Source organism: Phyllobates terribilis, unplaced genomic scaffold (genome assembly GCF_046119375.1).
Source record: "Phyllobates terribilis strain yellow unplaced genomic scaffold, ASM4611937v1 Scaffold_5__5_contigs__length_657084704, whole genome shotgun sequence".
Classification (NCBI taxonomy): Eukaryota; Metazoa; Chordata; class Amphibia; order Anura; family Dendrobatidae; genus Phyllobates; species Phyllobates terribilis.
The window spans coordinates 225,346,308-225,370,297 of record NW_027362765.1 but is presented as its reverse complement, the minus strand read 5'-3'; the positions used below and the strand labels follow the sequence as shown (position 1 = coordinate 225,370,297).

Here is a 23,990-nt window from a genome sequence, read left to right as displayed (position 1 = left end):
TTTTTTTTTTTCTTTACTTTTGAAAAAAATCCCAACCCTAAACCTGGGCTAACCCTAGCCCTAAACCTGGGCTAACCCTAACCAAAAATATATTTTTTTATTTTATAATTTTTATTTACCTAAGGGGGGTACAAGAGGGGGTTTGATTTTTTTTTTTTGATCACTGTGATATGGTTTATCACAGAGATCAAAATGAACCAATAGGGAAAATTCCCCGTTGTTGCCGGGCAGATCTCGGCAGGCGCATTGCGCGTGAGCCCGCCATTTTTTTTTTTACCGGAAGATGCCGGGGAGGCAGGGGACCATCGGGGAGATCGGAGGACAGCTGAGTTACCGGGGGGATTCATTTCTCCTTCCTTTGACATGTATATCATGTCAGAGGAGAGAAATGAATGGCACACATTTTTTTTGTGATCGCCGCTATTCGGTGATCACTCACGTGATAGGGGACCAGAAAAACTGGCTCTGATTATATTCTCCGGGGTCTCAGCTACCCCCGGTAGCTGAGACCCCAGAGAATATTTGACTCTGGGGGGCACTACAGCCTTATTCCTCAGCGTCGCATTTTCACGGCGCTGAGGAATAAGTACCCTTAACTGTTGCAGTGGAAATGCGTTACGGCGGTCGTTAAGGGGTTTTTCAGTTTTTGTTTTTTGCTCCCCTTGTTCCCAGAGCCATAACTTTTTTTTTATGGTCAATATGGCCATGTGAGGGCTTATTTTTTACAGGATGAGTTGTACTTTTGAATGACATCACTGGTTTTACCATATTGTGTACTGGAAAACGGGAAAAAAATTCAAAGTGTAGTGAAATTGCAAAAAAGTGCAATTCGACAGTTGTTTTTGGGGATTTTTCTTTACCATGTTCATTGAATGCTAAAACTGACCTGCCATTATTATTCTCCAAGTCATTACGAGTTCGTAGACACCAAACATATATAGGTTCTATTTTATTTAAGTGGTGAAAAAAAAATCCAAAGTTTGCTAAAAATAAATAAATAAATAAATTAAAAAAAAGGCGCCATTTTCCGAGACCCATAGCGTCTCCAATTTTTGTGATCTGGGGCCAGTAAGAGCTTATTTTTTGTGCGCCGAGCTGACGTTTTTATTGATACCACTTTGGGGTAGATCCGATGTTTTGATCGCCCGTTATTGCATTTTATTGCAATGTTGTGGAGACCAAAAAAACGTAATTCTGGCGTTTAGAATTTTTTTCTCGTTACGCCGTTTACCGATCGGATTAATTATTTTTTTATATTGATAGATCGGGTGATTCTGAACGCGGTGATACACATATTTCGTATGTGTGGTTTTTTTTTTATTATTTTATTTTGAATGGGGCGAAAGGGGGGTGATTTAAACTTGTGTGTTGCGGCCTCCCCTCTGGTTCCTCAGGAGATACGAGAAACCCCTCCAGACATACAAAGGAGGGACAGTAGCACATTCTGAAAAGTGGAAAATGTTGAATCAGGTGAAAACATTTGGAATACCTAATCTACGCCCATAACAGTGAGCTAAAAAATAAATAAAAATGGGAAAAATGAGACTTTATTAAAAAAAAAAAAGGCACAAATGGAAAGATAACTATAATGCAAAAAAAGGAGCAAAACATTAAAAACTTGACAGATGTCGGAGCTAATGCCACAATAAATCGGGCACAATAAATCAGGAAGTCTAAGAGGTGCTTTTTAAAGGGAATCTTTCACCAGGTTTTTGCTATGAAATCGGAGTGCAGCATGATGTAAAGACCTAGACCTTGATTCCAGCGCTGTGTCACTTACTGGGCTGCTCACTGTTTTCTCTGCTGCAGTTCTAGCAGGTCTCTGAATGCTGAGCTCTGTATAACCCCGCCCACAACACTGATTGGCTGCTTTCTCTGTACACTGTGCATAGACAGAAAGCTGTCAATCAGTGGTGGGGGCGGGTTACACAGAATTGGAGGAATCCATAACATGTGTTAATCTGCTGCTGATAAAACACTTATTGTATTGAAACTGCAACAAGCAGCCCAGGATATGTGCACACACGTTGTGTTTTTTTTGCACGTTTTCTGCACCAAAATCTGCATGAAATTTGCTGATAACTTTTCTCTGGCAGGAGATTAGCTGCGTCAAAAACACAGATTTAGCTGCGTTTTTTGTTGTGTTTTTGCAGCATTTCTTTCACCGTCTTTCTGTCTCTATTTGGTAATGCACACAAAGTTTTGTCAAAAAAAACCTCCCATTCTATTTTGCCATCAAAAACGCTGCAAATACACAGCAAAATACGCAGGTGCGTTTTTGCAGTGTTTTTTCATCCCCACATTACTTCCTATGGGTGAAAAAACGCTAAAAGAAGTGGCATGTCACTTCTTTCAGCATTTTTCTAATCACTGAAAATATGCAGCAAACAAAAAGCAACATGTGGGAACAGTGAATTCTGGTTTCTCATAGACTTTGCTGGTACTGCCAGCCGCAGCTGAAAATTTACATAAAAATCTGCAGCAAATACGCAGCAAAACACAACGTGTGTGAATATAGCCTAAGTGACATCACTGAAATCAAGGTCTCTGCCCCTAAATCATGCAGCTCTGAAATTAAATAGAAAAACCCAGCTGACAGATTCTCAATAAAGGAGCTATTAACCCATTATCTACCAATGTCCTTTTTTTGGAACGCCTAATTTTTTGCTTCTAGCAACTAAGATTTTCTAATTAGGTCCAAAAATACAAAAAATGAAAATTGCTAATTTGGCAAGTAATGGGTTAAGACAGTCCCAGAAACCACGAATACCCCAACTGGTCAGTAAGAAGACAAGAACATGTTGCCCACTAGAATACCCTGGCAGTAATCAAAACGCTGCCATCCAACATTATCTGGTTTTGCCTGGTATTGCAGCTCAAACCCCATCCATGTGAATAGATGGGAATACAGTGCGGTGTTGACTTGATAGTGGGGAGGGTACTCAACTGGTAAGGGAATTAAGACAACCAGCCCGACAGGAATTGTTACTCCGTACCTGGACACATGAGAGAAGGCATCCAGCAGAACATTCTCAAATTCGCGTGTGAACTCCGGCCCCTTGCGTTTACTGTTCTGAATGACATCATTGGCCAAATACAGGAACGTCAGCTTTCGACTTGCCTTTGCTGGAAAATAAAGGGTTAAGTGACTGAATAAACAAAATCTTATAAAATAGTCAAACACCCACCATATACGTGTACTCCATTAAAATCCTCCAAACTTCCATTTAGCATTTTACGCTACAGTTGCAGCTCCCCCTACATGAGATTTTTGGAAACGCTTGCATAAAGGGAAGGCGGCATTTTTCCCTTTAGTGCAGAGCAATAATAGTCCTTCTCTGGATAACTCATTATTGTAGTCTATGTGCTGTAGTGGGAAATCTATATGGATGCGGCACACAAACAGATGTTTCCATTAGATAATGGGCGATCTGCAGGATGATCCCCGTCTGTAAGCCAGCAATAAGAGCCCGCACAGATCTCTGGAATATTGGTGGGGCAGACTAGGAGAAAGTGTATTTTTCCATGTGTATACATCCACACACGTGCACACTTCCCTCGACACACCTACGGCAAACACCCATTGTTTCCATCACTGTCTCCACGCACAAAACTGGAGAACGACGCACAATAGAACTAAGGTTGTTATAGCAAAGTGACTTCCCTTCTTGCTTTATGACTAACCAGCTTCATCTATGAAAAAGATATAGTGTCCCTTTAACACGCATGTCTTTCAGACTTTAGAGCTGAAATTGCAATTCCGTTCTCAAAGGCATCGGAGCTCTTTGACTGCGATTAGCTCTCCATTTGTATTGTGATTATGCCGGATACAGCCATTTACAGAGATAGAGTCCAAGTGTCATGAATAGTACTTGATTCATCAAACATTACAGAATGATTGGAGCGATTGCATTACCAAGGCAACCTCCAGCAAATTACCCAACTGAGAGATATTAAGGGCCATTAGAATGAAAAATTATGTGTATTGAAGATCATACATATAATACGCACTGTTTGGCGCATTCCTCGCCTGAGCGGTCACTGAATACGTAAGTGTATTGAGGATTATTGCGCATTCATCAAGAAAGGTCAGGATGTCGGATACAGAAAAAGTATTCCCGAAGCGTTCTGATTTATTCACCCATTCTCACAAGAAGATAGGAGGAGTGCAATGAATAGGAAATGCTTTATTCCCAATCCTGACCCCGAGGAGACCATTATGATGTGCTCTGTATTGTATTAAAAAGCTGCCAAAAAATAAATGTAAGCAACTGGGACACAGTTAAACTTTATAATGCATCGCTTCCCGGCAATGATTACTGGACTTGTATGAGGGAGGGTAGTGATGGTGCACACATAGAGAATACTGTTCTACACAAAAGTAACATAGGGTCACCAGACATTGTGGCTGTGCGGTACAGCCAAGATCCACGTGACAAAGATCACATGCAGTACCGCAGCAATTTGTAGTAGAGTCCCATGGTTTTTAGATATACAGCAAGAACTGTGGTACAATTGCAACATCTTAGGTTGAAAAGGACTTTTGTAAAGACACGCACTGATCTAATACAGTGTTCAGGCCCCAAGCACATAGGGCAGTGTACAAGCGCTGACTTGAGAACCCATAGAAGTCAGCGCACCATAATACATCAGCAAAAAGGTTGACCATTAAAGGGAAATCAGTCATCAGGCTTTTTGTCAACTAATCTAAGAGCCGCATAATGTAGAGACAGAGCCTGATTCCAGCGATGTGTCACTTATTGGGCTGCTAACTGTAGTTTTAATAAAATCACTGTTTTATCATCAGGATGACTAGTAAACATCCTGCCATGTAGTCCTCCATATTTATGAGCTCTGTATAACCCTGCCCCTACTACGGATTGGCAGCTTTCTATGTACAATGTACATTGGCAGAAAGCAGCCAATCAGTGGTGTGGGCGGGATTATCAAGGCTCAGCATTCAGAGAACTGCTAGATCTGCAGCAGATAAAACACTGATTATCAAAATGACAGCAAGTAGACCAGTAAGTGACACATCACTGGAATCAGGGTCTCTGCCCCTACATTACTCTGCTCTCAGACGAGGGAGGCAAAAACCTGCTGATCGATTCCCTTTAAGTAGACCAAATGCATAAATGTCTGCTAGTCACTTCTATAGGCAGCCATCAAGCATGTACTGTTCTTTTTTATGCCTCATATTCCATACTCGGACATACAAATTCATTATTCTCCATCACAAGACGCATGTGCAGATGGGGCCCAATTAGGTCTCCACTTTTGTAAAATTGGTTTGTGATTAGTTATGCATTATCCTCGGGACACAGTATTACATGTAGCATGTGATGGAGCATGGCATAATTTTGCCAGAATGATAACTGTATAGATCTTTGAAAATTGGGACATACTAAGAAGTAGAGGCCCTGTACAGTAATATAAAGCCTACAGTCATAAGAAAAACTAAGTACACCCTCTGTGATAGGATATGTTCTGGGAAATAAAAAAAAATAATATCTAGTTTTCAGAAGGTCTTAAAATTAGGTAAATACAACCTCAGACGAACAAAAACACATGAAAAATTACACCACATTATCATTAAACTAGGCCAAAATACAGAAGCAGTATGTGTAAAATTAAGTACACCCTTACAGCCGCCATAGGAATTAAAAAGGTAAGTAGCAGCCAGGTGCCACTGATAAAATATCTAAGATTAATTGTTTATCAGAAAGTGTGACCAGCCCTATAAAAGCAGAAGTTTTAGCAGTGTGTTGGTCTGGAGTATTCAGGAGTGTGCCAACACAATACCCTGAAATAAAGGCATGAGCAATGATTTTCGAGAAGCAATTATTGCTGCCCATGTATCTAAAAAGGATTAGAAGGTCATTTTCAAAAAATTTCGAGTCCAAATGCCCAGGGCACCGTCCCCAAAAGGGATGCCATCTTTTACATGTCAGAAACTGCACTGATAATGTTAGTCCTGTATTATCAGTGAAGTTTTCGAGGTTGGAATCATAGCAGGACGAGCTCCTCATCTGCCATGAGTAGCGACCTGCCGCTTCTCCGAGAGGGCTGCAGTCCCAATGCAGGGGAGAGTGCTCCTCCTGCCTCTAGTATGGCAAGTGAGGAATCAGATGTTCTCTCCAGCAATACTGTGGCTGGAGAACGGAGAGGAGGTCCAGGTTAGACTCCCAAGCAGCACGCTCGCTGTCTTGGGTAATATTTGACACAGAACTTTCCTTTATTTCCTATCTCCAGTCGCTCATGTTACCTGCAACTTAAAAAAAAATCTCCAGAATCCAAACTTTTCTCACCTATGAAACTGGAAAAACTCTGTCTCCCTTATTCACTCTCATCTGGACTATTTGAACTCTCTACTGACCAAACTTTCTCCTCTCCAATCTGTCCTGAATGGAGCAGCCAGGGTCGTATTTCTTACCAGCCGCTACACCGATGCCTCCACTCTTTGCCAGTCATTGCACTGGTTACCCATCTACTTCACAGTACAATATGAACTCATCGCTCTCACCCACAAAGCTCTCCACAGTCTGCACGCTGTACATCTCCTCCCTCATCTCTATCTATCACCCTACCCATTCTCTCCATTCTGCAACTGATCTTAGACCAACATCCTCCATAATCCAAACCTCGCACCTTCGTCACCAAGACTTCTCTTGTACTGAACAAGTTTTCTGGAATGCACTACCCAAGACGAGCCGACTAATACCTAGCACCAAAATTTTTACACGTGCTTTAAAAACACATCTCTTTAGACAAGCCCATCACCTCATTTCACTAATCTAACTCTTCAAGTTCCCTCTTTAAATTGTCCTCAGAATCTGGTCCCTTCCATTCATGTCTCCACATCATCCATGCACCCAATAACATTTGGCTATATTTTAGAGATACTGGCTGATGACCGGCTCATGCATTATTTGGAATCATTTCATTATAATGGCTATACATGACAAGCACTTGTAACATAATGTGTCTCCCCTAATTCCTTATAGATCGTAAGCTTGCGAGCATGCCCATCGCTCCTCCTGTAACTATTGAACTGTGTTACTTTGTTTTCTCTTTATTCTCTGTACATGCCCACGCTTAATTGTACAGTGCTGCGGAATATGTTGGCGCTATATAAATAAAATTATTGTTATTGATTATATTTAAATGTAATTAAAACTTTCTTCCTGATTTTTCATTTTTAGCAGGCACTTAAATTACCAGCAAATCAGAGGGAGTTCAGATCCTGAGACCCCCCCACAACGATCACACAATAGAGTCCATAAGTGCGCAGCTAGGCTGACAGGAGAGCACAGCTATGAAGCCTTTGAGCTCTATTGAATCTCTACTCTGGTCAGGGGTCTATTTCGCGACCGGTAGGGTCTCAGAACCTGGGTCCCCCACCGATCTGCAGGCAATTCAAATTGTCTGCAGAATATTAAAAATCAGGAAGGAAGCTTGTAAACTCTTTGAATCATCAATCTCGGCAGCACATCGTCCTTTGTAATCAGCAATGTGCTGCCAATGATGTTTCTGCGCACACTGCCGATCATTCTGTGCACATGACAATTGAGGTCTGCTTGACTAAAGTGGTTATTAAATGAATGCCGATCAGTTTTTAAGTTTTATGCCCACCAGCACCCTTACATTTTGTCCAAACGGGGGAAACTGTTTGGGTGGTATGTAAATGCTGCAGTCGATCAGCGACCACGTATGGGCTGCAGCAGTCAAGGGCCAATTGGGTTGGAGAGTACAAGATTTTTCCTTTTTAACCCACCTTGGTCCCATTGATAATAACTTTATAAAAATAGATTAAAACCATTTAAAAAGAGCCAGAGTCGGCATCTGGCTTTTCAGGGTAACTGTGGCTGTAATTTTTTGCCATGAATCAATAGTACATGTGAATATAAGCAACTATGTAATGTATCTTTATTAGAGAAATTAGCTTCTTTTTCCTCCTGAACTGATCAGTTATTCTCAAAATACTTAATTAATTCACTGCTAAAAATATGTCTTCAGTGAATGCAGATTTTCCCATTACTGAGATTGGAGATGACAGTTGGTGCTCGCAGAGTTCTATGGAGAACTGTAACTGACGTTTCAGGAGAACTTGCAGTGAAATGTCTGTGTCTCCCTCTCACTCCTCCCCGATCCTTTCTTCATAAAATTTTTAAACCATCTCAGTAATGGGAAAATCTGCATTCACTGAATACAGATAGCACAGATTTAACCATGAGTTGAGAGTTTTGAGAGACAAAGGGAGGAGAAAGAAGCAGATTTCTTTAATAAGATATATTACAAAGTGGCTTATTTTCATGTGCACTACTGATTTATGTAACAATAATGAAAATGGAAGCTACTTTAATTTTTTTTATCTCTATATAAAGTGTCAGGAAGTGATTCCACAGCGCTCAATGTGTTGTGAACAGTGACTGTGACTGAACTGGACATGTTTCGTATTGCCGTAATCGTACTGATGAGTCGAATAATATTGTGATGTAATTTTTACCTGAAAATGTAAAAAACAACAAAAAAAAACAAATTCCCAAAAAGATAATGTCAGAATTGTGTTTTTTTTTTTTTTTGGGGGGGGGGGGGGGGATTTCACAATTTCGCCCCCCTTGGAATTTTTTGCCCATTTTCCAGGACACTATGTGGTAAAATGAATGCTGTCATTCAAAAATACAACTGCAAAACAACAAGCCCTCACATATGTATATATGGACAGAACAATAAAACTAAGTTATGGCTCTTGGAAGAGGGGGGAGGAGAACGAAAACCGGAAATTGGCCCCGTCGTGAAGGGGTTAAAGGATCACTGATCAGAAAAGAGGCCGGTACACAAGCATCTGCGCTCCTTTAATGGTCTGAAATAGACTCCTTTAAATGCTCCCTAAATGTTTCTGTGTGATGGTGCAATGTGTTGGCCTTTAGGGCTCCACTTATAATTTTTGCCCGGGGCCACATGTTGTCTAACACCGGCCCTGCAACCAGGAATTGGTTCATAGTATGTGCAGAACTTTTCACACCCTGCTTCTGCATTCTGACGACAATGTAATTTGTCACATCTTGTTGTATTTACCCAATTGTGCGACCTTCTAAGGAACAAATTTTATTTTTATTTATGTCCCAATATGTAAAACCTCGGCATTCAAACAGGGTGAACTTATTTTTTTGTCACAACAGTAAAATATTTTTAAATCAAATCAGTCACCAGGATTTTGCCACTTAATCTGAAAACAGCAGAGACCCTGATTCCAGCAATGTGTCACTTACTGGCCTACTTGTTGCAGTTTTGATAATCTTCTGTCAATAATACAGTGATTTTATCAGTAGAGGACTAGTAAATCTGCTGCTATGTAGTCCAGCATATTCATGAGCTCTGTATAATCCCGCCACCACCGCTGATTGGCCATTTTCTGCCTATGCACAGTGTACACAGACAGCTGCCAATCAGTGGTGTGGGCAGGGTTATACAGAGCTCCGCATTCAGAGAACTGGCAAATCTGCAGATGATTAAACTGTGATATTATCAAAATGAAAGCCCAGTAAGTGATACATCTCTGTAATAAGGGTCTCTGCCCCTACATCATGCTGCTATCTGATGAGGTAGCAAAAACTAGTGACAAATTCACGTTAATAATGAAAACCAGATAGCGATACATATTCCTGTTTTCTTGTCTGTTCTTTCCTGATTGTAGATTTCTTTTACTCCATTTTCTTTACAGTATGATGGTGGCTGCAATAATTTCTGAATTTTGGTAACAACATTCAGCAATATGCCGATTACAGCATATACCTGGACCTGTAGACTTCAGATGTTAATGGACTTCTACATGACAGTTTTCTAGACATGCTCTGTGACCTGTGCAGAGGTCACTGTACAGGGAGGAGGAGGAGGTGAGCCATGATATTTGTTGTGAATGGCTTATCTATGTGTTAATATTTATTCTGATCATAATGAGATGACTGCTGAGATGTGATCTCTAAAGAACAGAAAAGGTCAACCTATTACGAGGTAAGTATAATAGAAACACGTCACCACTTCTGTATTTATCACCCACTCCTGGTTTTAGCTTACAAATACTGACCAAATGATGAACATAGCCTTACAAGGTTTTTCCATCAGCTGGACAACTCTTAAATTTTAACTTCCATCTTATCCAAAATAAAAGGTGAACAAGTGTTTTTACATTATGTGGAGCAAAGAAATGTCTTATTCAAAACTCCAGTTATAAAACCGAGCAGATTTACATACCAATGTTTTTGGCCAGAAAAGTCCCTCACACCTGCAAGCCATTCCTGAGCGAGCTTATAGCGAGAGCCATAGGGATTGATGTTGGCGAGAGCCATAGGGATTGATGTTGGCGAGAGCCATAGGGATTGATGTTGGCGAGAGCCATAGGGATTGATGTTGGCGAGAGCCATAGGGATTGATGTTGGCGAGAGCCATAGGGACTGATGTTGGCGAGAGCCATAGGGACTGATGTTGGCGAGAGCCATAGGGACTGATGTTGGCGAGAGCCATAGGGACTGATGTTGGCGAGAGCCATAGGGACTGATGTTGGCGAGAGCCATAGGGATTGATGTTGGCGAGAGCCATAGGGATTGATGTTGGCGAGAGCCATAGGGACTGATGTTGGCGAGAGCCATAGGGACTGATGTTGGCGAGAGCCATAGGGATTGATGTTGGCGAGAGCCATAGGGATTGATGTTGGCGAGAGCCATAGGGATTGATGTTGGCGAGAGCCATAGGGATTGATGTTGGCGAGAGCCATAGGGATTGATGTTGGCGAGAGCCATAGGGATTGATGTTGGCGAGACTTGGTCTCTGGCTTCAACTTCTGTTGTGCAGAGGTCTAGAGAACGTTAGTCTAGTGTACAGGAAGCTCCGTGACAAAACGCCTTTAGGAATGGTAATGGGATTCATCCATCCAAGTGTTTGCCTGGAAATGATTAGGACTTTTCAGAACAGAAGTGACTTTCATGTTTCTAGTAGTATTGCATCTGTAGTCAAGCAATCACAGGATTAAGTCCCCTAGTGGAACTAAAAATAAGAGAAATAGTTACAAAAAAAATGTATATATGTATATCATATTACACACACACACACACACACACTTAGGAATATTTGGCTTTTCGGGTGGAATTTCAGGGTGATCCTAAAATGCACTCTAACCTTTTCAGGTGAACCTAATGTGACAGTCTCTAAACTTTTGATTGCACACGTCCAATTGTTAATTGTTAGGCTGAGTGCCCACTATGCGTTTTTCAAGCGTTTTTGCCGCGGAATTTCCGCAGCGAAAACGCTTAAAAACCGCTTGGTAATACGTGCCCCATGGTCCCCAATGATAATCCGCATGTGCTGTGCACATGCTGTGGAAATTTCCGCTGCGGATTATCATTGCGGAAAAATACGCAGCATGTCCATTATTTTTGCGCACACGCAGCGTAATCGCCGCCATTGACTTGCATTGAAATGCATACAATCCGTATGTATACATGCAGATGGTAATGCGTTTCAATGTGCGGATGGTACCCGGGTTTGGAGAAGGTGAGACTCTCCTCCAGACCCAGGTACCATAGAACCTGTTAAAATAAGAAATTAAAATAAAAAATAAAGCTTATACTTACCTTCCGATGTCCTCCCGGTGTTTTCTCCCCTCCGTCTGGTCTGCTCTATGGGTCGTGGTGTTGTGAAGGACCTGCCATGACGTCATTGAGTTATGTGACCTGACACATGACTCAATGACGTCACCGCAGGTCCTTCACACCACCGCGAGCCGCCCAAGACACCGGACGCAGCGGAGAAAACACCGGGAGGACATCGGAAGGTAAGTATAACATTTATTTTTCACCATTCTTATTCTTTTTCTTTTAACTAACTTGGTCACACTACTATAAATCCATGCCGGTTGCATGGATTTATATAGTGTGAACAAGTTGTCAAGCACTTTTCCAAGTGATGCTAAAATCGCCTGGAAAAGCGCTTGATAACCCGCATGCGGAAATGCATGTGAAGAACGCTTGACAAACGCTTCTACCTGGCGGGAAAAACACATGTAAAAAACGCATGCGTTTTTCCTGCCAGGGAGAAGCGGAAAAAATCTGCAGCATTTCTGCATCGTGGGCACATAGCCTAAGGGTCCGTGCCCATGATGCGTTTTTCAAGCGTTTTTGCTGTGGAATCTTTGCAGCGTAAACGCTTGTAAAACGCTTGGTAATCCTTCCCCCATGGTGCCCAATGTAAATCCGCACTTTCAATGCCCATGCTGCGGAATTTTCAGCAGCGTTTTTGATGCGCTCAAAAATCCGCAGCATGTCCATTATTTGTATTTTTACGCATGCGGAATTGCCTTATCAATGCATTAGAAAAAGCAAGGAAATTCCACATGTGCAAAACACTTCAAAAACGCGTGTCAAATTCCGCATGCGTTTTTCCGGGCAAGCACATGCAGAAATGAAGCAGAAATTTTCCGCTTCATTTCTGCATCATGGGCACATAGCCTTACAGTGCTTTTTGCACAACCTGCTGTTCTCTAACAAGGAGCTTAATGGCAAAATTCACAACAGGTGTTTGATCCATGAATCGGCCAATACATTTCAGGGTTCAATTTGAAATGGTATTAAACAGTCCTCCTCATTATACTGTTCACATTATCACATCATGAGACTAAGACGACACCTAACAATTGATCACCAGTACCTCGCCATTGCGAGACTTCTAGCAAGATGTTCTCAGACGGAAGTGGCCACTAAGCTTAGAGTGTCATCAGCAAGTTGCAACAGAGATACAGAGAGATTGGAAGAGTCACAAAGGTATAGAAGTGGACGTTCTTTGGCCACATCCCATACTGGTGACTGGCTTTATTGTGAACTGGATGATGAATGGTACACAACCTCATGCACATTTAAGGGAGGTGAGAGGCACCGAAGTGCCACGTCAGACCATTCAAAACCGTTTAAATCAGCGTTGTCGTGTGCTATACGACCCACAAGGGTACCTGACCACACCACCAGGCACAGGCATCGTCTTACATGGGCCAGAAAGCATCTACGCTGTATGAGGGACCAGTGGGCCTAAGAACTGTTCACTAATGAAAGTTAAATCACGCTGAGCAGAAATGATGTCCGCCAACGATATTGGAGACATCAAGGAGAGCACCACTGTTGTCACCAGATGAGCCATTGGTGGTGGTGTTACAGTGTGGGCAGATGTGTCTAAGTCAATGCAGAACTACCCTACGCTTTGTGAATGGTACAGTGACAAGCCCCTACTACTTGAATAGCATCATTAATCCAGTCATTGTGCCTCTGCACGAACAACACAGGCCTAATTTCATCTTCATTGACGATAATGCTCCAGATCATCGATGTCACATCATTAGGGAACAGCTGCTAGAGACTGGAGTACCTCAAATGGAGTGGCCTGCACTTTCTCCAAACATGAATCCCATAGAAAACCTATGGGATCCGCTGAGTCTCGTAAATTTTTACCCCAGAACCTCAATGACCTGAGGGCCACCCTTCAGGAAGAGTGGGATGCCATGCCTCAGCAGACAATAACTACACTTGTCAACAGAATGAGACGTCGTTGTCAAGCTGTAATTGATGCTAAAGGCCACATGACAAGTTATTGAGATGTTGACATTTTATGTTAAGGTATACCCACCACCACCACTGTTGTTGGCTTATTTCAATAAATTGTTTGAGATAAGGAAATCACCATTGCATGCTTCTATGTTCATGATAAAATATCACAGTAGCGTGGACTCTTTACATTTTTCATAAATTTCACCTGAAAGACAATTATTCCTAACTTTTTGTGAGGTGTGTGTGTGTATGTATGTTTGTATATATTGTGAGAGAGTCACTGGTGTTATTTACGAGGGGAGGTATGTGTCACTCCGGCTGCAAGCCTGTGTGAACTGAAACTTTCTGCCAGCATGTTATATGCTGGGGGTTAACTCACTTAAAGGGTATGTTTTTTTGTGAATGGCAAAGAGGGTGGGAAGCCATTCACACTATCTCCCCTCAGGGTGGACCAAGAAACCCAATTCATGAGCAAGGTAATGAAGGAGCTGTGTAAAGTCCTTCAGGATTACCCAGCTGCGAACCTCCATTTACTATCCGTAGACAGACGGCCTGGTGGAGCGCTTTAATAAAACCTTAAAAGCAATGCTCAAAAAGGTCGTAGACAAGGATGGTCGTAACTGGGACTACCTACAAACGTTCCTGCTCTTCTCGGTAAGAGAGGTCCCACAAGCCTCAACGGGTTTCTCCCCGTCTGAGCTACTGTATGGACGCATCTGAGAGGGCTCCTGGATATTGCCAAGGAAAGCTGGGAAGCTGAGGTTACGCCCAACCGGAGCATCATGGAACATGTTTCCCAGATGCAGGAGAGAATGGTGAAAGTGATGCCTATCGTGAAGGCGCATCTCCTCCAGGCACAAGAGGCCCAGGTAAGGGTCTATAACCGATCAGAGAGGCTGAAGCAGTTCCACAGCCTGGGGATCGCGTTCTGGTGTTTATTTCTACTGTCGAGAGCAAGTTCCTGGCCAAGTGGCAAGGCCCGTAAGAGGTGGTGGAGAAACTCAGTGAAGTGAACTACAAAGTTCACCAGCCTGGCCGAAGAAAGCCGCACCTAGTGTACCATGTGAAATTGCTCAAACCATGGCGAGATCGGGAAACTTTGGGAGCCAGTCCCAAAGCCAAAGTTGAGGATGTCACGATAGAGACTACTGCCGGCACAGAAGCAACAATGTAGAGAGCTGCTGCAATGAAACCGTGACCTGTTCTCGGAGTTGCTGGATCGTACGCAGGTGGTCGAGCATGACATGCTTGCGGAAGCGCATGTTAGGGTAAACCTTAAACCCTATAGGATTCCTGAAGCCCGCCGTGAGGTAATCTAATCCGAGGTGTAGAGGATGCTGGACCTTGGGGTGATAGAGGAATCAAAGAGCGTATGGTCGAGTCCCATCGTTCTCGTGACAAAGCCCGACGGGGGAGTGGAGATTTTGTAACGACTACCACCAGCTGAATGAGGTATCCAAGTGTGACGCATAACCGATGCTCCGTGTCAATGAACTCATCGAGAGGCTTGGACCTGCGAGGTATATTACCACCCTCGACTTCACGAAGGGCTACTGGCAGATCCCCACGTCAAAGAGGGCCAAGGAGAAAACAGCTTTCTCAACACCTGATGGGTGCTTCCAATACACCCGAATGCCTTTCGGACTGCAGAGGGCCCCAGTCACCTTCCAGAGGGCCATGGATCGGATCCTCAGCCCACATTAGAAGTATGCCGCAGCCTACCTTGATGACATTGTCGTCTTTAGCCCAGACAGGGCTAGTCATCTGCCAAAGGTACAGGCGATTCTGCATGCTCTAAGGAAGGCGGGATTTATGATAAATCCGAGAAAATGTGCCATTGGGAAGGAGGAGGTGAAGTACTTAGGCTATGTCGTCGGGAGAAGTGAAATTAAGCCACAGGTCAATAAAATCGAATCAATTCAGAAAGGGCTGCAACCACTCTCCAAGAAGCAGGTGACAGCATTTCTTGGAATCGTGCGATATTACCGGCGGTTTATCCCAAATTTTGCCATGATTGCCGCACCATCTGGCAGGCACCAAATCAACGATGGTGAAATAGTCAGTTGAAATGGAAATGGCGTTTCAGCAGCTGAAGCTGGCACTGTGTAATCAGCCGGTCCTGGTCGCACCAGACTTTACTAAAGAATTTGTGATCCAGACAGACGCCTCAGAAGTTGGCCTAGGAGCTGTGCTGTTGCAGAAGATAAATGGGGAAGAGAATCCCATCCTGTATATGAGCCGGAAGCTCTCATCCTGCGAGAAAAACTATACCATTGTGGAGAAAGAATGCTTAACCATAAAATGGGCCATAGACACGCTAAGATATTACCTACTTGGCCGAAAGTTTAAATTGGTGCCAGACCATACCCCTTTGAGATGGTTGAGGGAAAAGAAGGGTAAGAATGCCCGGGTAACTAGGTGGTTCTTAGGTCTCCAAGACTTTAATTTTCACATGCAGCATAGACCCGGGAAGTTACACGCTAACACTGATGCCCTCTTCAGAATTCCTACCTACAAACTTTCTGCCAGCATGTTATATGATGGGGGTTAACTCACTTAAAGGGTGTGTTTTTTGTGAATGGCAAAGAGGGTGGGAAGCCATTTACACTACCTCCCCTCAGGGTGGGGCTGAGCAAGTTTAAATGCTCAGTCCTATTTTTTTTCTGTTGTTGGTGAGTCTGGAGAGACAAGTCTCCAGGCTGTGTAACTTCAGCTCAGAGAGGAGTTGAAGGTGCTGCAAATTGGTGCAGGGCGAACCCGCACACATATGGACTGTATTACCATTTGTCTCTTGCTTTACCTTTATGCCAGCAAAGCGGAGTTTATTTTTGCTTAAGTCTGCAGTGCTTTATGCTGACATAATAAACCTGCAGACAAAACTGTTCCTGTGTCTACTTCCGACTGCAGCCGAGTGAGTTGTCTTGCCACAAATATATATTATATACACTGCTCAAAAAAATAAAGGGAACACTCAAATAACACATCCTAGGTCTGAATGAATGAAATATTCTCATTGAATACTTTGTTCTGTACAAAGTTGAATGAGCTGACAACAAAAATCATCAATGGAAATCAAATTTATTAACCAATGGAGGCCTGGATTTGGAGTCGCCCCCAAAATTAAAGTGGAAAAACACACTACAGGCTGATCCAACTTTGATGTAATGTCCTTAAAACAAGTCAAAATGAGGCTCAGTATTGTGTGTGGCTTCCAGGTGCCTGTATGACCTCCCTACAACGCCTGGGCATGCTCCTGATGAGGTTGCAGATGGTCTCCTGTGGGATCTCCTCCCAGACCTGGACTAAAGCATCCGCCAACTCCTGGACAGTCGTCGTGACAGTGACGTTGGTGGATGGAGTGAGAAATGATGTCCCAGATGTGCTCAATCGGATTCAGGTCTGGGGAACGGGAGGGCCAGTCCATAGCTTCAATGCCTTCATCTTGCAGGAACTGCTGACACACTCCAGCCACATGAGGTCTGGCATTGTCCTGCATTAGGAGGAACCCAGGGCCAACCGCACCAGCATATGGTCTCACAAGGGGTCTGAGGAGCTCATCTCGGTACCTAATGGCAGTCAAGATACCTCTGGAGAGCACATGGAGGGCTGTGTGTCCCTCCAAAGAAATGCCACCCCACACCATTACTGACCCACTGCCAAACCGGTCATGCTGAATGATGTTGCAGGCAGCAGATCGCTCTCCATGGCATCTCCAGACTCTGTCACATGTGCTCAGTGTGAACCTGCTTTCATCTGTGAAGAGCACAGGGCGCCAGTGGCGACTTTGCCAATCCTGGTGTTCTGTGGCAAATGCCAAGCGTCCTGCACGGTGTTGGGCTGTGAGCACAACCCCTAGCTATGGACGTCGGGCCCTCATACCACTCTCATGAAGTCGGTTTCTAACCGTTTGTGCAAACACCTGCACATTTGTGGCCTGCTGGAAGTCATTTTGCAGGGCTCTGGCAGTGCTCCTCCTGTTCCTCCTTGCACAAAGGCGGAGGTAGCGGTCCTGCTGCTGGGTTGTTGCCCTCCCATGGCCCCCTCCACGTCTCCTGGTGTACTGGCCTGTCTCCTGGTAGCGCCTCCAGCCTCTGGACACGACGCTGACAGACACAGCAAACCTTCTTGCCACAGCTCGCATTGATGTGCCGTCCTGGATGAGCTGCACTACCTGAGCAACTTCTGTGTGTTGTAGAGTCCGTCTCATGCTACCACGAGTGTGAAAGCATAACCAACATTCAAAAGTGACCAAAACATCAGCCAGGAAGCATTGGTACTGAGATGTGGTCAGTGGTCCCCACCTGCAGAACCACTCCTTTATTGAGGGTGTCTTGATAATTGCCAATAATTTCCATCTATTGTCTATTCCATTTGCACAACAGCATGTGAAATTGATTGTCAATCAGTGTTGCTTCCTAAGTGGACAGTTTGATTTCACAGAAGTTTGATTTACTTGGAGTTACATTCTGTTGTTTAAGTGTTCCCTTTATTTTTTTGAGCAGTATAATTTAATTAATATATATAATATATATATATATCCTGTCAGATGATACCAGGGGAAGAAAGGATAGAGCATACTGAATTTCAACTCCCGATCCTTTTCTTCTAGGAAAGATAAGCTGTGACCAGAATGAGCCCAAAGTAGTCCAGGTTTTAGTTTTAAACGTGAAAAGGATCCAGAATACGGGGCAGTTATGAATGACAGCAAAAAGAGACCCCAATTTATACGGTAGTTTCTGATTTTGGTAGCCTTTAGCTCTGATTCCAACCTGTATAAAAAGTATCATAAAATCTGAAGTCACAGACCCCAAGAACCACATGATATAGGTGCATTTATGTCCAAAAAATACAGAAAATCAATTTAAAAGTCCTTTTTAAACAGGGTATTGATTGTCAGAATGAAGTTGATGGGTATTTTTACGTGAGCATAAGTCACTGACAGTCGGTAGCAAATCTGCTCATATAAACAGGGATGTGCTGCCAAATAGAACGCAAACCAAAATATCAAAGTATATTCGTCCCAATTCAGATTGAGCATTCGCAATAACTGCATGGGAAATGAACGCAGATCAACTTCCTAAATCGTAAATCAGCCATGGTCTTCTGTATGCACTAAGGACATAGTGGGGTCCAAGGGTCCCCCTGAGGTGCATGTAACGCAAATATATTGTATTCTGCAGCACGTGCTCCTGGCAGAGAGTGCAAGGCCTAGACCTGAATGTCTCACTGAAGCCTACATTATTCTTACTCTACCAGACATGGCCTATTTATTAAAAGAAATCTAATGAGCGGATATTTCCTCAGTGGAAGAAATTAATTACCTCCCCGGCATGTAAACAGCAGCACTTCTGTGTAATTAGGGATTGTGATCTGACAATAAGATTCTACAAAGCTGACAGCGCGGTGTAGACATTACTGTCCCGCGGGCTCTTCAGCCGCCTTCTCTCATGTTACGCTATTCACCGTGGTCAAATTACGCCAACTAAACCACACTATTAATGATTTATTATGGGCGCTAAACGGCAACATTAATTTATAGCACATACGGTATATGCCCGTGTAATAGAAGAAATAGAAGGACATTGGCTTCTCTCATGTTGGATGCATTTCCGAAGTAAAACTGCTTATTTTGTAAAGAAAACCTCTATACTTATGCCATGTTAGGCATGTCACAGACTTTGTACCCTCCAAATATACCATCATTTATAAAGTGTGGCTCTAGCTCTACTAAACCCAGTCCATCTATGCATAACCCCACCGGTGATTAAGGAGGGTACACCTTTAACCCTTTTACTCCCGAAGCCTGTTTTCACCTTCGTGACCGGGCTAATTTTTACAATTCTGACCACTGTCACTTTATGAGGTAATAACTCTGGAACGCTTCAACGGATCCCCCTGATTCTGAGGCTGTTTTTTGTGACATATTGTACTTCATGATTGTGGCAAAATTTATTAGATATCACTTATGTTTATTTGTGAAAAAAAATTCAGATTGTGAAAATTTTCAAACTTTGAATTTTCATGCCCTTAAATCAGAGAGTTATGTCACACAAAAGAGTTAATAAATAACATTTCCCACATGTCTACTTTACATCAGCACAAATTTGGAAATAATTTTTTTTGTTACAAAGTTAGAAGGGTTAAAAGTTGATCAGCGATTTCTCATTTTTACATAAAAAAAAATGTAAAACTTTTTTTTTTTTTTTTTTTTAGGGGCCACATCACATTTGAAGTGACTTTGAGGGGTCTGTATGACAGAAAATACCCAAAAGTGACACCATTCTAATACTGCACCCCTCAAGGTGCTCAAAACCACATTCAAGAAGTTTATTAACCCTTCAGGTGCTTCACAGGAATTAATGAAATGTGGAAGGAAAAAATAAACATTTAACTTTATCTTTTTACAAAAATTTTACTTTAGAGCCATTTTTTTTTTACTTCCACAAGGGTAACAGGAGAAAATGGACCCCAAATTGTGTTGTGCAATTTCTCCTGAGCATATCGATACCCAATATGTGGGGATAAAAACACTGTTTGAGCGCGCAGCAGGGCTCAGAAGGGAACGAGCACCATTTGACTTTGAATGTAAAATTTGATGGCATAAATAGAGGACGCCATGTCGCATTTGGAGAGTCGCTGGTGTGCCTAAACAGTGGAAACCCACCACAAGTGATTCCATTCTGGAAACTAGACCCCTCAAGGAACTTGTATAGAGGAGTAGTGAGCATCTTGAACCCCCAGGTGCTTCACAAAAGTTTAGAACGTTGAGCCGTGGAGAGAAAAAAAAAATAAATCACATTTTCCAGCAAGAATATTTTTTAGCCCCAAATTTTGCATTTTCACAAGGGTAACAGGAGAAAACAGACCCCAAAATTTGTTGTGCAATTTCTCCTGAGTACACAGATACTCCATATGTGGTCAAAAACTAGTTTTGAGGCATAGTGCAAAGCTCAGAAGGGAAGAAGCGCCATATTGGAGTTCAGATTTTGCTGGAATGGTTTGCAGGTGCCATGTCACATTGGCAGAGCCCCTGAGGTGCCAGATCAGCCGAACCCCCATAAGTGACCCCATTTTCCAAACTACACCTTTCAATGAATTCATCTAGGGGAGTCACAGCATTTTATACCATTGGGCAGTGAAGAAAAAAAATAATTACATTTTTAACACCAAAATTTTGTTTTCGCCCCAGATTTTACATTTTCACATTGGGAAATGGATAAAAATGGCACAAAAATGTGTCCCGCAATTTCTGCTGAATTTAGAAATTCCCCCTATGTGGCTGTGTACTGCTTAGGCACACGGTGAGACTCGGGAGGGACGGAGCATAGATTTTTCTAGAATATACGGACTCCATATACAGAGCCTTTACGTGCTAAAAGAGCAGAATCCCCCTCATGTGACCCCAATTTGGAAATTATACCCCTTTGTGAATTTATCTACAGGTATAGTGACGATTTCGACTCCATGGGTGTTTTCCAGAAACAAGCAGCAGTGGATGTTGCCGAGTAAAAATTGCAAACTGAAGTCGTAGTGACCAAAACGTTGTAGTGACCAGTACGTTATGCCCAGCTCATGCTTCTGGAGACATGCACCCATAAATTAGGCAGGCTCTCATCACTACAGAAATGCCAAACATGTGGACTACGGTTTAGGCACACACTGGAGCTCAGAAGGGAGAGGAACATTTGGATTTGGGAACGCAGAAGTCGCTGGATTTCTTTTGGAGGGTGAGGAGACATTTCGTTTTTCCAGACCCTTTGTGCTACCAGTAACATGGAAGCCCCCTATATTTCCGTTAATACATGATGGACCTGAGTGGGGACTTGTTTTTTTTGTGAATGGAGTTGAAGCTTTTATTAGGCTATGTGCCCACGATGCAGTAATGCTCCGGATTTTTCCTGATTGTTTCTGCATCTCCCTGGCAGAAAAAAACGCATGCGGATTGTACATGCATTTTTCCTGCCAGGGACAAGCGGAAGTGAAGCGTTTTTGCATGCATTTCCGCATGCGGGTTGTTAAGCGCTTTCCAAGCGATTTTAGCGTCACTTGGAAAGTGCTTGACAACTTGGTCACACTATATAAATCCATGCAACCGGCATGGATTTATATAGTGTGACCGTAAAAGAATGGTAAAAAATAAATATTATACTTACCTTCTGATGGCCCCCAGTGTCCTGCGTCTTGGCTTGCCGGCAGCTCGCGGTGGACTAAAAGGACCTGCCATGACGTCATTTAGTCATGTGACGGGTCACGCGACCACCGACATCAGCGGTCGTGTGACCCGTCACATGACTAAATTACGTCATGGCAGGTAATCTTTAGACCATCGCGAGCTGCCAGCAAGTCAGGACGCATCGCTAAGGACACCGGGGGCCATCAGAAGGTAATTATAGTGTATATTTTTTATTTTATTCTTTTTTTACAGGTACTATGGTACCGGGGTCCGGAGGAGAGTCTTCTCTTCTCCAAACCCGGGTACCATCCGCACATTGAAAAGCATGGTATCCGCATCTGCAGATGCAGTGATGCGGATTACATGCGTTCCAATGCAAGTCAATGGCAGCGAAAACGACGCGATTCCGTAAAATAATTGGTAGTGCTGTGGATTTTTCCGCAATGATAATCCGCAGCGGAAATTTCCGCAGCATGTGCACAGCACATGCGGATTATCATTGGGGAACATGGCAGACCTTCTACCAAGCGTTTTTTTAAGTGTTTCTGCAGCGGAATTGCAGCTGCGGAAACGCTTAAAAAATGCATAGTGGGCACACAGCCTTAAAGAGGTTTTTTTTTTTTCCCCTTTAGCAGCAATCCAACCTACAGCTCAATGCACTTCCAAAGGACTGGAGGCCCCAACCAGCTGCCCCTAATAAACCCTTCATTATGACCCCTTACCCTTAGTTAACCCCTTGTGAGTATAAACAACTCAGACAGATGTACTAAGCCTCAAATTGTAAGTTGTGCACATTGTGGTGCAAATCTGCAATGGTTCATACTGGGCGAAGATTTTATTTTTTGCCCTTTTCAAAAATTTGATGGAATTTACTTTAACTTAAACCTTTAATAGTCTGGCGAATAAAAAGCCTTAAAACGCTGGGTCTAAACGGTGACTTTGGCCACAACACACATTGCACGGGCAAAGACTGCTAAATGCCAGTGCTACATCGCAGCTTTATGTAGGCGACTGGGGGCCGGGGGTCGCATTATGAATCCTTGGATACCAAGTAAGAAAGTTGTTAAAATATCCAATGGGCTGTGCATTTTTGGGACTTGATTGTTGCAGTGCCCCCCCAATCACCTGATTACTCTGCAATGTGGCAGGGCACAGAGCGATCTTTGGCCAAGCGACATGTGTCGTAACCTAGCGCCAGTCTATATCTGCCACCAGGGCGGATCAGGAATTTTTTTTTTTATTAGCAATTACCAGTCCACAAACATCTTGTGACCACGTTCACACATTGAGTATTTGGTGAGTTTTTTACCTCAGTATTTGTAAGCCAAAACCAGGTGAGGAACAATCAGAGGAAAAGTATAATAGAAACAAGTCACCAATTCTGCATTTATCACCCACTCCTGGTTTTGGCTTACAAATACTGAGGTAAAACCTCACCAAATACTCAATGTATGCACATGGCCTAACAGTCACTAAACATGAGAAAATGGAGACGGTGCTAAATATGGCTTCATGCATCTATTTCCAGGGGTAATCAGCAGGTAAACTGAATTCTGTGTACACTACAGTTATGCGGCTTCCCAACACACGGTCTCTATCAGATCCTGGTGGCTCTCTAGATCTCAGCTGCTGTCATTTAGTAAGAACATGGCTTGTTGGTTGTGATTACAGTAGATCACAGCCACCAGCACTGCCATGGCACGAGTATGGACAGACAGTTGCTCCCCATTAGGCCTGCTCAGACGATGGCTGCACTTCTCAGACCAGTCACATCTGTAAATCATGGCCATGACTGACTGCGTGCAGGAGCGATCATTAAAGGGTTATTTTCAAGTGGCTTGTTTAGAGGAGCACCAATCCCCAGCCTTCCGGATTTCTGAGGTGGGCTCTTATTTGATTGACAGTTCAGACAAGGGGCATTGTGGAGCCGCTGGCGGCACTATGTAAGGTTAACTCGCCAATGCTGCTTTATGAGGCCGCTTTACAAAAGCAATAGAAAAGAGCTTGTGAGCAGAGCGCAGGTGCTAGGAGAGGTGGCCGGTCCCCTTAGTAATGAGAAATAAATGAAAAGTAAGAAGAGAAGCAGACAGAAATAGCAAGTAAATTGCTGTCTACCATTTTTCTACTCATCTTTAAAGAGTAGTCATGGTTTTAATTTTTACTTCAGAAATTAATAGCGCACAAAAACCTAAAGAAGTTGTCCACTATTATACACTGATGTCTAGACG

General features: G+C 43.1%; 1 protein-coding gene across 1 annotated transcript in view; it reads right to left on the bottom strand.

Moving 5' to 3' along the window:
- RPRD1B (regulation of nuclear pre-mRNA domain containing 1B) overlaps positions 1-23,990 on the bottom strand; it is a 78,447-nt gene that overhangs the window by 48,735 nt on the left and 5,722 nt on the right. Inside the window, exon 2 of the mRNA XM_073683850.1 lies at positions 2,997-3,126. Within this exon, the coding sequence (XP_073539951.1) occupies positions 2,997-3,126 (130 nt within the window). The remainder of the gene's footprint in view (positions 1-2,996; positions 3,127-23,990) is intronic.